Here is a 16321-nt window from a genome sequence, read left to right as displayed (position 1 = left end):
GTGGCTAAGGTTATTTATAGGTCTGAAAAGACCAGATCATTCTTGTTTAAAATAACCACTGAACAAATAATAGTCAATATCTCCTTTTAACTCAAGCCTTGGTTTTTGTGACTGCCCCAGCTGAAAATCTTATTATAATTTCTTATAGAATATTTACTAAATCCTTCAAGGCTTCATTATTTTGTAGTAATTGTGAATTTGGACTGAAGCTAGCCCAAGTTGTATTTTTAGTTATAGAAGGGAAAGGCCACCAAGAGTGGAATTGGAAATTTCAATCATAAGGAAACTAAAAATGTCATCTCTAATACATGTAAAAAATCTAGGAAGAAGAATAGATGTGTGAAACATGACAGTTGGATTTCAAATTATCTTTTAATAAAGTGAATCTGAATATATAATATATCTTTAACTTACGGAGCTTTCTATTGAAATTGATTTTTTTTTGTTTTTGCTTAGATTTGTACAAAGGTAAACTACAATAGTTACTGTGTGCTGCACTTAAATAAAGCCAGTAAAACTTAAACTTTTTTGTTTAGCATCTAGGGGAGGGTGTAACACAGTGCCAAGATCCTGAGGAAGCATCACTGGAGTGCATCAGAATTATTGCGAAAAATTTTGCAAAATATATCTGCTTGGGTACTGCATGTGTATTTGTCAGTAGGGTGGAGATTCTGATTTCCAAGCATGGTTGAGAACCACAAGTTTTGAGTCTAATATTCAGTTTTGTAAATAAAAACTCTCCTGTATGGTTCAAATGAGGGGTTAGGAATGACTATAGAAGAGTTCAGGAAACTGTATTCAATTTATCTATATATCACTATAGTATAAATTACCTATCAATTAAAAACTTTAATATAAAGTCCTGTATGCAAAATGAGAATTAATAGGAATATTAGAAAATACAACATGGTACCAGATACTACAAATGACACAACACATTTATAGTACTAAAATGGTTAAAGAGATCAATTCAGGCTATTGTATATTGATGTGCTAACTCCGAAATGCAGTACTTGGATGCAATCTCAAAAATGACAGAATGATCTCTTCGTTTCCAAGGCAAACCATTCAATATCACAATAATCCAAGTCTATGCCCCAACCAGTAACGCTGAAGAAGCTGAAGTTGAATGGTTCTATGAAGACCTACAAGACCTTTTAGAACTAACACCCCAAAAAAGATGTCCTTTTCATTATAGGGGACTGGAATGCAAAACTAGGAAATCAAGATTAACACCTGGAGTAACAGGCAAATTTGGCCTTGGAATACGGAATGAAGCAGGGCAAAGACTAATAGAGTTTTGCCAAGAAAATGCACTGGTCATAACAAACACCGTCTTCCAACAACACAAGAGAAGACTCTATACATGGACATCACCAGATGGTCAACACCGAAATCAGATTGATTATATTCTTTGCAGCCAAAGATGGAGAAGCTCTATACGGTCAGCAAAAACAAGACCAGTAGCTGACTGTGGCTCAGACCATGAACTCCTTATTGCCAAATTCAGACTAAATTGAAGAAACTAGGGAAAACCATTAGACCATTCAGGTATGACCTAAATCAAATCCCTTATGATTATACAGTGGAAGTGAGAAATAGATTTAAGGGCCTAGATCTGATAGAGTGCCTGATGAACTATGGAATGAGGTTCATGACATTGTACAGGAGACAGGGATCAAGACCATCCCCATGGAAAAGAAATGCAAAAAAGCAAAATGGCTGTCTGGGGAGGCCTTACAAATAGCTGTGAAAAGAAGAGAAGCGAAAAGCAAAGGACAAAAGGAAAGATATAAACATCTGAATGCAGAGTTCCAAAGAATAGCAAGAAGAGATAAGAAAGCCTTCTTCAGCGATCAATGCAAAGAAATAGAGGAAAATAACAGAATGGGAAAGACTAGGGATCTCTTCAAGAAAATCAGAGATACCAAAGGAACATTTCATGCAAAGATGGGCTCGATAAAGGACAGAAATGGTATGGACCTAACAGAAGCAGAAGATATTAAGAAGAGGTGGCAGGAATACACAGAAGAACTGTACAGAAAAGATCTTCACCACCCGGATAATCACGATGGTGTGATCACTGACCTAGAGCCAGACATCCTGGAATGTGAAGTCAAGTGGGCCTTAGAAAGCATCACTATGAAGAAAGCTAGTGGAGGTGATGGAATTCCAGTTGAGCTATTTCAAATCCTGAAAGATGATGCTGTGAAAATGCTGCACTCAATATGCCAGCAAATTTGGAAAACTCAGCAGTGGCCACAGGACTGGAAAAGGTCAGTTTTCATTCCAATCCCAAAGAAAGGAAATGCCAAAGAATGCTCAAACTACCACACAATTGCACTCATCTCACACGCTAGTAAAGTAATGTTCAAAATTCTCCAAGCCAGGCTTCAGCAATACATGAACCGTGAACTTCCTGATGTTCAAGCTGGTTTTAGAAAAGGCAGAGGAACCAGAGATCAAATTGCCAACATCCGCTGGATCATGGAAAAAGCAAGAGAGTTCCAGAAAAGCATCTATTTCTGCTTTATTGACTATGCCAAAGCCTTTGACTGTGTGGATCACAATAAACTGTGCAAAATTCTGAAAGAGATGGGAATACCAGACCACCTGACCTGCCTCTTGAGAAATCTGTATGCAGGTCAGGAAGCAACAGTTAGAACTGGACATGGAACAACAGACTGGTTCCAAATAGGAAAAGGAGTATGTCAAGGCTGTATATTGTCATCCTGTTTATTTAACTTATATGCAGAGTACATCATGAGAAACTCTGGACTGGAAGAAACACAAGCTGGAATCAAGATTGCCGGGAGAAATATCAGATATGCAGATGACACCACCCTTATGGCAGAAAGTGAAGAGGAGCTAAAAAGCCTCTTGATGAAAGTGAAAGAGAAATTGAAAAAGTTGGCTTAAAGCTCAACATTTAGAAAACGAAGATCATGGCATCCGGTCCCATCACTTCATGGGAAATAGATGGGGAAACAGTGGAAACAGTGTCAGATTTTATTTTTCTGGGCTCCAAAATCACTACAGATGGTGACTGCAGCCATGAAATTAAAAGACGCTTACTCCTTGGAAGGAAAGTTATGACCAACTTAGATGGCATGTTCAAAAGCAGAGACATTACTTTGCCAACAAAGGTTCATCTAGTCAAGGCTATGTTTTTTCGCGTGGTCATGTATGGATGTGAGAGTTGGACTGTGAAGAAGGCTGAGCACCGAAGAATTGATGCTTTTGAACTGTGGTGTTGGAGAAGACTCTTGAGAGTCCCTTGGACTGCAAGGAGATCCAACCAGTCCATTCTGAGGGAGATCAGCCCTGGGATTTCTTTGGAAGGAATGATGCTAAAGCTGAAACTCCAGTACTTTGGCCACCTCGTGTGAAGAGTTGACTCATTGGAAAAGACTCTGATGCTGAGAGGGATTGGGGGCAAGAGGAGAAGGGGACGACAGAGGATGAGATGGCTGGATGGCATCACTGACTCGATGGACGTGAGTCTGAGTGAACTCCGGGAGTTGGTGATGGACAGGGAGGCCTGGCGTGCTGCAATTCATGGGGTCGCAAAGAGTTGGACACGACTGAGTGACTGATCTGATCTGATCTGATCTGAACTCCTAATTTAAGAGTAAATAGTTCAGTCATTGATATGCTTTGTTCCAAGTATACTATGCTTTCATATATTTGGATGCTTACTGTCACATATTTTTAGAATAGTCTTTGGCATTAAACTGGCACAGGCGTAATAACTCATTGACATGAAGTTTCACATATTTTCTTCTGAAAAAATGTAATTAAAGGTATGTAATTCAACTGTAACTTTTAGGGTTTAAAGATAGATATTGGTGGATAAGTGTAATTCACTCTTTTTCTACTGTTGAATATAAAATGAATGTGATGTGGATTAATTATGCTCTTAAACCCCAGCACAAATATAACTCCACAAAACACAATTTACAAGAAAGAGTGTGCTAATAAAACACAGCTCTCATTATTAATATATAACTAGCATAAGGTAAAATGCTATCTTTACTAGATTTATAATTTGAGTACATAAATATTTAAAAGATCCCTTTAATTTTTTAAATTAATATTTGCTTTGCATTTGTTCAAGGAAAATCTTCAAATGTCTAATAATTGCTTTTGGAATGCTGATATGCACTTTTATGTATTATTTAAATACTCATATTTGTGAGGTATACCCAGATTTTTAAAAATGGTGAACATTAAGAATATTTTTAGCCACTAGAAAAAGTAGACCAAGAAGTAACAGGAAAACAATTTTAAAATACTCATTGGCTTTCCTGGTGATCCAGTGGTTAAGAATCAATCCACCTGCCAATGTAGGGGATATGGGTGTTCCATCCCTGGTCCAGGAAGATTCCACATGCTGTGAGGCAACTAAGCCTGTGTGCCACAACTGCAGAGCCCATGCTTTAGAGCCTGCGAGCCACAGCTCCTGAAGCCTGTGCATCCTAGAGCCCATACTCTGCAACAGGAGAAGCTAATGCAATGAAAAGTCCATGCATTGCAATAAAGAGTAGCTCCTGCTCTCCACAAGTAGAGAAAGCCCAGATACATCAACGAAGACCCAATGCAGCAAATAAATTAATAAATATTTTTTAAAAACCTCAAAACTAAGGACATCTTCTGAAATATATTATAATAATAATAGATAAAATTATGGAGACATTACTATGTGCCAGACATTTTCTTGGAGTTTTAGGTCTATAAGATATTCATTACAATAAAGTCATAATAGCTACAGAAAGAAGTTAGTGCCTATTCTTAACCTTATTTTGTGGATGCCATCATCACTGAATATTCTTTTCTGCTTTAACACCTGATCCTACCCCCTGGTGAATGCTATTGACTCAATGTTCAAAATGTATCACAGAGTCTACCATTTTCCATCAACTCAACTGCAACTCTCCTAATCTAAGCCTCCATCATCTCCTTACCTGGATTATTGCAAAAGCCTCCTGATTTCCCTGTATCCATCTGTACCTCACTATAGTCTCTTCTCTGTACAACAACCAGAGCAACTGTTTTAAAACATAATCAGATTATTTTATTTTATAAAAAATGCTATTAAATAAAGGAGTAATTTTTTTGCGCTTGACATATGATACCTCAAATTTTTAAAGTATTTTATAACTATTTTTATTTGGATTGCTAGTTAATATTGCTATAAGAAAAGGAGGTCCAAAGATTTAGGGATAAACAGCTGCCAGGTCAGCGCCAAAAAGTGTTTATGAAATCTATATGTATAGTTGGACTGTGCAGGAATAAGCTTCAGGGCTGTGCTTCATTTACACTAAAGCATTTCCTTGGAAAACCTAGGAGAACTTACCCACCAGTGAGGTCATATCTTCTGGGCAGTCAGGCTGATGCTCCACTTTGCTGAGTCAAAATGCATTTTATTTTAAAAGGTAACACACACATATACTTATATACCTACCCACCTCTCCTTTTCCACATTTACATGCACATACACACTTACACACAAACATGCTTACTTAACCACACCATCGTCTGCTAATATATTTCTTGAGAAATGTCTGCAAGGATCTAAATAGTAGGTTTATGCATTCAGTGGAGTATCAAAACCAGCCAGCCACTGACACCAGACTATAATCTTGTACTTGGTTTGCTACCATTCCTTCATATAAAACAGGGAATTGAAGTGATTTTCAAATAGTGTGGGAGACCAAAGGGAAATCTTTTTTATCTCCAGTAAGCACAGAATGCTATTAATGAGCCGTGGATGGCTCCCCTACTACGGCATGCACTTAGCTACTTCCTCCTCTCTGTGATTGCAGAAGCTGTGATTATCAAATTCTAAAGCAGTAGTTTCAAAAATGACTTGGCTTTTGAGACTATGTGGGATATATATATATATATATATATATATATATATATCTGCTTGCCATGGGGAGTTGAGTATCTGCTATTGACATAAAGTTTATGAAGCACTTTGAACTTCTGAGATAAAACAGATATGATTACAAAGAAAGAATCATAAAAAAGAGTAAAAAGGGAGTACTGACCCTATGTTTCTTTATCCCATTCATATGACTTTATTTTAATACTAATTCTTGTGAGGAGGGGACGCAAGACCCCATGGGGAGATGGTAGTGAACTTATAAGAAGAAGTAATAAGTAATTTAAGATAAAAGAATTTAATGTGTATAAAACCATGGCTTTTGGATTCAGAGACTTGAATTTTAATCCTTGATCTACCCATTACAATATGTCAGGCTTTATTCTATATGCTTTACAATAATCAACTCAATCCTTACAACAACTGCATGAAGTGGATACAAGTAATATTCCCATTTTATAGATAAGTAAACAGAGGCACAGAAAAGTTAGTCACTTGCTCAAGTCACAAGGTCACACAACCAGTAAGTGGCAGAGCCAAGATGAACTGAGACAGTATATGTTAATGTTCTTATAGTATCAGTGAAAGTAGCCACATTATTTGAACATTTATTCTTTCCCAGATTGTATTGTGTCTAACCAATTGTGCATAGAGCTGAAAAATATTAGTTTTTAAAATTTAAATCATGAAACTTACCACTTATAAACATGTTGTATGTTTATGAGTAAATATTTTATAATGTATATTTTCTTTACAACATGTTTTAATTAATTCAATTCAGCAGGATAAAACTTACATCTGAAACTAACATTTCTCTCCTAATTTGCTTGTGGCAGTCATTTGATCCAATTTTCAGCAGCAATTTAGATGAGTATTTGTTACATTACTTGCCATTATACTCAGCTCTAGGATATAGTAGATAAAAAATCTCAAGCATCATTAGATAACAAGTCATTTTGATATGTATCTGATAAAAGTGCATTTCTGGATACACATAATGGAAAGGCATAAGTATATATGCATTTCAAATACCATAGGAGGTCCTGATAAATTATCCTAAAGTAATTTCACACATTTACAGGAGAAATGGATACAACTATAAAATATATTCTGAGAATGGCTACAGAAAAGAACAAATTGTTTAGGTCGCTAAATGCCTATGAGTTTCATTTTGCCTTAAAGAGCATACTTGCTTGAGAGTATGCATTTTGTGAAGAGTATTGCTCTATAATAATTAGACGATTTTGCTGAATTCAGCTTCTGGCATTGAATCTGGACATCAAGTACAGTCAGTGTAAATATATCATCACTGTTAATATTGAGATCAGTTGGAAGAAGAAGGAATGAAATAGAGAAAAATAAATGAAAATGGGATCAAGAGAGAGAGGTAAGATACACAGAGAATTTCTCCAAATAACACTGTGCAAAAAATGAAGTGAAGAAAGAATGCTTGAGATCATTTATTCACATAAAAAAATGGAGAAAAACATATAATACAATTCAAATAGCAAAAGTCAGTCTTTTTTACATAAGAAAATTGGCTATGTCTCTGTAGATAAATATATATTAAGGAATACAGTGACATGCACATATGTGACCTCTGCTGGGGTGAAAAATATTTAGTCTAGTGATTATTTTTTATATTTATATTTTCCCCTATCAATAAATATTTTTATAGCATATGATGGCTCTTTAAATACCAAAAATATCATAAATACATTTTGAAATATAACTTCATGGTGTCTTCTTAGCTGTGCTATTCTGTACTACGACATAAAACAAATGAGTTTTGTATATGCCATATTGTCAAGGATAAGTCACTTTAAAAATAATGCTTAAAATTTTTTTGTTCTAAAATAGCCAGAGGTTAATTCTTTCTCATTTTGTTTTCTGAATAGCCAAATGAACTTAAGATGAACAAAGCTGATAAAATCCATCTTCCCATATGAACTTGAGTCACTATTGGTAAGTATATATCAATTTAAAGGGTTCAGCACTATATATAAGGCATAAAATATTTTGCTAAATAGTTAAATATAATAAAGCAAAATGAAAGGCTATGTGAAGCAACTGAATTTCATTTAATCTCTTTCTTTATAACATCATTTGAAATATGTATATTTGATATGGCAAGTCAATTTATAGGAGAAATCAAATTATCATGTGTATATACTTCCCCACCTTAGTAGCTGTAACGTATCACAGTATCAGAGAAATGCACCCTAGAGAAATTGCTGCTATTCTTCATGGAAGAATCCATGAATAACATTATGGAAAAATTAATTTATGATAAATGTTTTAAATCTAGAACTCAAAATAGCTCATTTAAAGGCCATCAGAAAAGAACACCTCACCCGCAAAAAGGAGTCTAGGGATCCATTCTCCATATATTCCACCACAATCATTACTGGTCTGCCTGCCAAAAGAGCAAGAGAATATATAAGGATTAGAGCAATTACAGAAATATGTGCTACAGTTAGAGATTTCCAGCTGTGGCAGCTAAATTATTTATATTTTATTAGTAGGAACTTCATTTTCCAACATGCTTCTATAAATTTTAAGCATATACAGTTCTCCATTTTTATAGCATTATTTCCTTTGAGTTCATAAAAAGAACATGAATTACAATATGAATTACTAAGTAATTAAGCATTCCTTTTTAAGGCCCCGCAATCACTTGTTTAGATTATGTTGTCCTGAGCTTTTCCTTAAAAGACAATCAACAAGCTGAAGTCAGAGTTTAAGCCGTTACTGGAACTGCTCTGGCAGCTGTGGTACGACTTCTCATCCAGTGATGCAGTAATTATGGCAGAATTACATTAGACTTAGCCTTTCCAAAATACTCCTAAAAGCAAAGCAGAAAGAAGAAATTCATAAATTCTCTTTAAGAAAGTATAAGTCATCAATCGTAGTCTACTTTTAAGGTTTTTTAAGTAGAAAAACGCCAGTAGATTGATGAATGCTACAAAGTTGGTGGGATTTGTAATAGTTCTTGATCGTGTCTTTATTGGACCTAGATTAGATCCACAGAACTATGATGGCAGTACATGAAAAGTAAATAACTCTGATTTCATAGTCTAGTGCAGAAGCGAAAATCAGAAGTTGAACATCATTTATTTCTTTTTTATCATATCTATTTGCAATTGTTACAGTTCCCAATCTACCTCTATTAGATAGAACATTCAACATAAATAGCTGTTTTCTTTTTCAAAGAAAAGAATCTATTTGTTCTGCCCAATTGCCCTAGTTTAAAAGATAAATTCATTTTAGGGAGGGAAAATTATATTTATCTGAAATAAATATGTATGACATATTTGCTTTTTACTTCTGTATTTCTCATTTCTCATTGGGATTTTTAGCAATTCCATCTGCACTATGCACAGAGTTTTTCTTCAGGAGCACAAAGAAGATCTGGAAAGAAATTATGTGTACCAGTGATGGAAATATTAGGCCTCATATTGTAATTCATGTCCGTTTTATGAACTCAAAGCCTTAAGGGTTATAAAGGGTGACTGGAACAAATTAGTACAATGTCTGCAAATGCTAGATTTTACATTTGAATCTGTATTTTAAAGAAAAATGTGCTGAAGGTTAAATGTAGTAATAAAGATCCCCATTTATCATGCATAGAATTAGAATCCAAAGAAGTTTCCCATTTTGGCAAATTTCTATAATGTTCCTTAAAGTCATTAATTTTACCCAAATACATATTAAAAAAAATCAGAAAATATTGAGGTCAAATGAATTGTCAGCACTACTGAAGGGATTTAGAAGATTCGGGCTTTAAATCTGAGAATCTGTCATGAAATCCTTTATTTGGCCATTGATTCCAGAGAGCTTGAAGACAGGAGCTGGATGCAAACACTTGGTTGGCAAGGTGGGGAGAATAAGAGGTCCTTTTTATACTTAAATATAAAAATTATGAACTCAATATTCCAGTTTGAATGATAATAGATTATGGATGTTAAGAGAAAATCTTGGTTATTACAATGTCTGCCCAAGTTCTTCTTTTCATAGTCGCACTTTTCTATCTATCTTGACCATTGCTGTCAGAGAAACATATTTATTTTCTAAAAAAATATTTTAAAACAAATAAAAATGTATTTTTAAAAACTGACATTCCCTATTACCCAGAGAAATTGAGGCATAGAAAATTAAATTATTTGTCCAAAATTCAACAGCTGGGAAGTGGCAGTATCAAGCAGTCTGTCTGAGAGCTTAAGCTCTTACTTCTATGCCAAAGGTACCTCTCAGGTGTGTTTTATAGATCAGAACTGTGGGTCCCTTCCTGTCAGTCAATCCTCTCCAGAGGCGGACTGCATTGCTCCTAACCAGTCTTTTCATTCACTGGCTCATCAACTGTCATTCTCACCTATACTTGTTCAGTCCTGTTTCCTTCTCCCTTTCTTTTTGGTATTCTCCTGCCAGGATTATCTCCCAACTTGTTTGCTTCCCTAATCATACCTCACATCTCCCTAGAATTTATATACTGTACCCCGACCTTGAAAGTCTCCCATCATGACATTTCCTAATGGTCGCATTCCCATCACATCTATTGTCTGCATTAGGAAAAGTGTTCCTGGTTTTGTAGTAGGTTGTTTTCCCTTCCACCTTCCCATAGATGCTTTGCATCTCTATTTACTGGATTTCTCAAGGTCACCTCCCATAGAGCTAAGCAGAGTAGGTGCTTCATAGAAACAAACTGATTTTTCTCATCATTTTCACAATTCCTAAGAGACTAACACTGAAGTATTTCAGCAAGATTCTAATCTATGTGAATACAAAGTGCTTTGGAATTAGTTCTGTCTATAACTCCTTGGGAGATACCTTTATACAATCTTAAAATTCATCAGTGACAAGTTTCATCTTCTCATTAAAGATAATAAAGTATCAAATTAAGACTCCCCTGGTTTCTTATAAATTAAAAGTTTCACACCTGAGTGCTGCATCTTTTGTATTTTGTTCAGTAGCATCAATTGAAAGCATTTGTTATTAAACTAAGGCATTTTTTTTTTTTTTAGAATATTGATAGTATCTAACCTGCAATTTGCTCCCTAGTGGTTTTCTATAGGAAGTTAGCTACACTGTGAAGATTACAAGTTTACAGTCTATGATTACCTTTTCTAATCAAGAAAATTGATAAGTATAAGGGAAATTATCAAAGTTAGGATGGTATTCTTTAAAGATGAGGTTAGGTGAGAGAAGTCTATTGGTTACAGTGCTTTTTCTGTGTTATTGTTCAGTTCAGTTCAGTTCAGTTGCTTAGTTGTGTCTGACTTTTTGTGACCCCATGGATTGCAGCGCGCCAGGCCTCCCTGTCCATCACCAACTCCAGGAGTTCACTCAAACTCATGTCCATTGAGTCGGTGATGCCATCCAACCATTTCATCCTCTGTCATCCCCTTCTCCTCCTACCTAAAATATTTCCCAGCATCAGGGTCCTTTCAAATGAGTCAATTCTTCACAACAGGTAGCCAGAGTATTGGAGTTTCAGCTCCAGCATCAGTCCTTCCAATGAATATTCAGGACTGATTTCCTGAATCAATGTTATTGTTAAATATGTAGAAATTATATGTTGCATTTTTGCTCTTAGAAAATATATTTGGATGTGATTCTTTTTTATATTAAATATTTTCAAAATATTTCAGCTTATTTCCATTTTTACAGTTTTTTAAAAAAATTATTTACTTTAATTGAAGGCTAATTACTTTACAAAATTGTAGTGTTTTTTTTTTTTTTTTGCCATAAATTGACATGAATCAGCCATGGGTGTACATGTGTCCCCCATCCTGAACCCCCCTCCCACCTCCTTCCCCATTCCATTCCTCTGGGTCTTCCCAGTATCAGTTACCCTAAGTGCCTCATGTTGTAGGATTAACTTCGTATTCACATTGCGCTGAAATGAATGGACAAGCTCCATGGTTCTTAAATGTTTGTCATCTCAAAATTCCCAGATCTTTTTTTTAGAAGCCTTACCAGTTAAAGAGCTCTTCATAAACACTTCTGCAAGTCACACAAAAAGTGAATTTCTTTGGTTTTCCTTCATGAATAGCCCGGATATTGTTACAGATATTTTGAACTGCATTAGAATCAAGATTCTATAAGAAATCACTTATATTCTGAACACAATGAATCACAAAATCCAATGTCATCTTTTTCTGTACAGAGAACGATAATTTTCTTTAATCAGGACTTTTATAGATGATGAATTAATGAATCTTTTTCAAATTTGCAGCTTAATACATATGATGATTTTTATACAGGAGGTATTGAGAAACCATACAATAATAAGACTATTGTTAAAGGAAACAAAAGAGAGGTATTCTTTAAATGTTTCAGGGAAATGTGGGGGCAAATATTTTGGCCTTTTTTGGCCTCAGAGAAGACTCTGAAAGGAGATTATAGATTCAACATTTTCATATAAATGAGTTTTTGCTGGATGTAATGTTTTGTATCAGCTTGGCAATTTCTCATGTACAATTTCTCAGTATTATTAAGAATCTAACAAATCTCAACAACCCTAAAACTATTACAGATTTATATCAATGGTAATTTATTTAGCATTATATAGCATCCACATTTTGTCTAATAGATAGCAAAATTTGTGATAATAATTTGGATTGACAACTAGACTGCTTGTATTTTTTCCTCCCAAGTTGTAATTCAGGACTTTTTGAGCCTGTTATTTATTTCTACCTCCCTGTTTCTGCTGTACTAATAATGAATTATAATTATAATCCCAAATGGATTTGATAACGAATGAAATGGTTTTCTTATCCCTCTAAGGCTGGATGGCATCACCAACTCGATGGACACCAACTCTGGGAGTTGGTGATGACAGGGAGGCCTGGCGTGCTGCGATTCATGGGGTCGCAAAGAGTCGGACATGACTGAGCGACTGAACTGAACTGAACTGAAGGCTTTCAAAGGATGTGGATGACATAAATTTGAACATTATATATTAAATAATTATTTTCATTCACAAGATAAGAACTAAAATTGGAGGACTGTTTTCTTAACACTGTTGCCTGATGATTGTCAGATCATGTCCCAAATGAAGTGTATTCTCAGTGAATTCAAATACAAACTTCAAAAATTTCTCTTGAACTTTCTTTTCCTCCTCTATTCCTGTTTTAGTTAAGATACCACCATGCATCTAATAACCTAGGTTTGAAACTCTATTGTAATATTGGATTCTCTACTTTATCAAACCCTTCTTAGTCCATAAGTTATTAAGTGGTGCTGACTCTATCAGATCAGATCAGATCAGTCACTCAGTCGTGTCCGACTCTTTGCGACCCCATGAATCGCAGCACACCAGGCCTCCCTGTCCATCACCAACTCCCAGAGTTCACTCAGACTCATGTCCATTGAGTCAGTGATGCCATCCAGCCATCTCATCCTCTGTCGTCCCCTTCTCCTCCTGCCCCCAATCCCTCCCAGCATCAGAGTCTTTTCCAATGAGTCAACTCTTCGCATGAGGTGGCCAAAGTACTGGAGTTTCAGCTTTAGCATCATTCCTTCCAAAGACATCCCAGGGCTGATCTCCTTCAGAATGGACTGGTTGGATCTCCTTGCAGTCCAAGGGACTCTCAAGAGTCTTCTCCAACACCACAGTTCAAAAGCATCAATTCTTTGGCACTCAGCCTTCTTCACAGTCCAACTCTCACATCCATACATGACCACAGGAAAAACCATAGCCTTGACTAGACGAACCTTTGTTGGCAAAGTAATGTCTCTGCTTTTGACTATGCTATCTAGGTTGGTCATAACTTTCCTTCCAAGGAGTAAGTGTCTTTTAATTTCATGGCTGCAGTCACCATCGGTAGTGATTTTGGAGCCCAGAAAAATAAAGTCTGACACTGTTTCCACTGTTTCCCCATCTATTTCCCATGAAGCAGATGACACCACCCTTAGGCAGAAAGTGAAGAGGAACTCAAAAGCCTCTTGATGAAAGTGAAAGTGGAGACTGAAAAAGTTGGCTTAAATCTCAACATTCAGAAAATGAAGATCACGGCATCCGGTCTATACAAAATCTATTATCACTGTTCACATTCTGCATTTGTTTTCTCTTGCTTGACCTATTACAATAATCATTTATTAGTTGTACCTGTTAATGCTTACATAATATTTATTTTAAATATTCAGCAATATAGCATATATACATATTTAAGTGCCTGCTATGCATCAAGTACTCTTCTGGTTTCTGGAGAAACATCTCCAATCAATACAAGATTCAGCTCTCATGGAGTGTATAGTGGAAAGGTGGATAGAAATAAGTAAAGAATTGCTATAAAGGGCTAAAGACTGTTTTACATATTGCATTGTTTCTTCAGGATTAAAGTCCAGACTGCTTGGCAACTACATTCCTTCTCAGTCTCTCCTCTACCTTTGTTTCCTTTGTTCTTTTACCACCTTAGTTCTGTTACCTCCTGTTTTTCAAATTCTCTAGGGCACTCATAATTCTCTAAGAATGACTTTACTTGTACCTTCCTCTTCTCCTTGGAAGACTGCCGTCTTACTCTCTTCATTTGGTAAAGTCATATACTTATTTATTAGGAAAAAAAAAAACAAACCAGAAACTTAAATACCATCTCCACTGTCAATGCTCCTGTGAATCACTTTTGTTTTAGGAAGATTTTATTGTTTACTTTCTCTTCTATTTACATTTCATCAAGAAATTATATAACACTTACTAGGTATGACGAGATGACCTAACTACATAGGTGTCTGCCTCCTTCTCTAAAATGCCACTGAGGTCAGGACTGATGCTTAATTTGTGTCTGTAAATTCACTATCTACATTTAGCACAGAGGGCAGTACATACAAGGTATACAATTTTTTTTTTTGATTGGAATGTCAAAAGGAACACACAAATAAAGATGTTTTCTAAGAGTAATTCTAGACCTAGAACAGAGTTACTGAAATAACAGAATGGCAAATCAATGGACTTTAATTCTAAATTATTTGTATTAAGGGGACAACAGAGGATGAGATGGCAGGATGGCACACCAACTTGATGGACATGAGTTTGAGCAAGCTCTGGAAGTTGGTGATGGAAAGGGCAGGCTGGAGTGCTGCAGTCCACAGGGTGGCAAAGAATTGGACAGGACTGAGTGACTGAACTGAACTGACTTTGCATTATTAAAATATGGTTTTGAACAGAAAAAAAAAGCAAAATTCCAATTTCAGCTATGCTACCTTCATGATCTTGGGCAAATTATTTTAGTTCTTCTTTAGCTTTTGCATCTATACAATGAGGATAATATTACATATCATATATACTTTTTCAAAGGAGTAGATGAAAAAAAATACAATTGACACAGAGTCTGGCAATAGCTGCCACTCAAAAATGGTGGTGTACCTTTATTTTTTTTCCTTTTGGGTATGGTTACCAATTTCCCCTGATTATTATAATTGTACACTAGGCAGAAAAAATAGTTTTATAAAATTTATAAAAAAATATTTCCGTATTTTACTGTACTTTGGTGTTGATATAAAAATTCTTTGCTATCCTAGGGCAAAGTAAAAGCAATTGATAGTTCAGTTGCTCAGTCATGTCTGGCTATTTGCGACCCCATGGACTGCAGCATGCCAGGTTTCCTGTCCATCACCAACTCCTGGAACATGCTCAAACTCATGTCCATCAAGTCGGTGATGCATCCAACCATCTCATCCTTTGTTGTCCCCTTCTCCTGTCTTCTATTTTTCCCAGCATCAGGGTCTCTTCTAAGGTGTCAGTTCTTCGTATCAGGTGGCCAAAGTATTGGAGCTTCAGCATCAGTCCTTCCAATGAATATTCAGGACTGATTTCCTTTAGGATGGACTGGTTGGATCTCCTGGCAGTCCAAGGAACTCTCAAGAGTCTTCTCCAACACCACAGTTCAAAAGCATCAGTTCTTTGGTGCTCGACTTTCTTTATAGTCCATCTCTTACATCCATACATCACTACCGGAAAACCCATAGCTTGGACTAGATGGACCTTTGTTGGCAAAGTAACGTCTCTGCTTTTTAACATACTGGCTATGTTTGTCATAGCTTTTCTTCCAAGGAGCAAGCATCTTTTAATTTCATGGCTGCAGTCACCATCTGCAGTGATTTTGGAGCCCCCAAAATAGTCTCTCATTGTTTCACCATCTATTTGCCATCAAGTGATGGGGCCAGATGCCATGATTTTAGTTTTTTGAACATTGAGTTTTAAGCCAACATTTTCATTCTCTTCTTTCACTTTCATCAAGAGGGTCTTTACTTCTTTTTCGCTTTCTATCATAAGGGTGGGGTTATCTGCATATCTGACATTATTAATGTTTCTCCCGGCAATCTTGATTCCAGCTTGTGCTTCATACAACCCAGCGTTTCTTATTATGTACTTTGCATATAAGTTAAATAAGCTGGGTGACAATATACAGCCTTAACATACTCCTTTCCCATTTG

At 35.9% G+C, this 16321-nt stretch overlaps 1 protein-coding gene across 2 annotated transcripts in view; it reads right to left on the bottom strand.

Annotated features, from left to right (window-relative positions):
* Positions 1–16321, bottom strand: part of EPHA6 (EPH receptor A6) — a 1039321-nt gene that overhangs the window by 132498 nt on the left and 890502 nt on the right. For both annotated transcript variants that reach the window (XM_025282417.3, XM_025282425.3), the window contains one exon: positions 8242–8303. In XM_025282417.3, the coding sequence (XP_025138202.1) occupies positions 8242–8303 (62 nt within the window). The remainder of the gene's footprint in view (positions 1–8241; positions 8304–16321) is intronic.

The sequence above is a fragment of the Bubalus bubalis genome, chromosome 1, assembly GCF_019923935.1.
Source record: "Bubalus bubalis isolate 160015118507 breed Murrah chromosome 1, NDDB_SH_1, whole genome shotgun sequence".
In the NCBI taxonomy this organism is placed as follows: Eukaryota; Metazoa; Chordata; class Mammalia; order Artiodactyla; family Bovidae; genus Bubalus; species Bubalus bubalis.
This window is presented reverse-complemented; position numbering and strand designations above follow the sequence as displayed.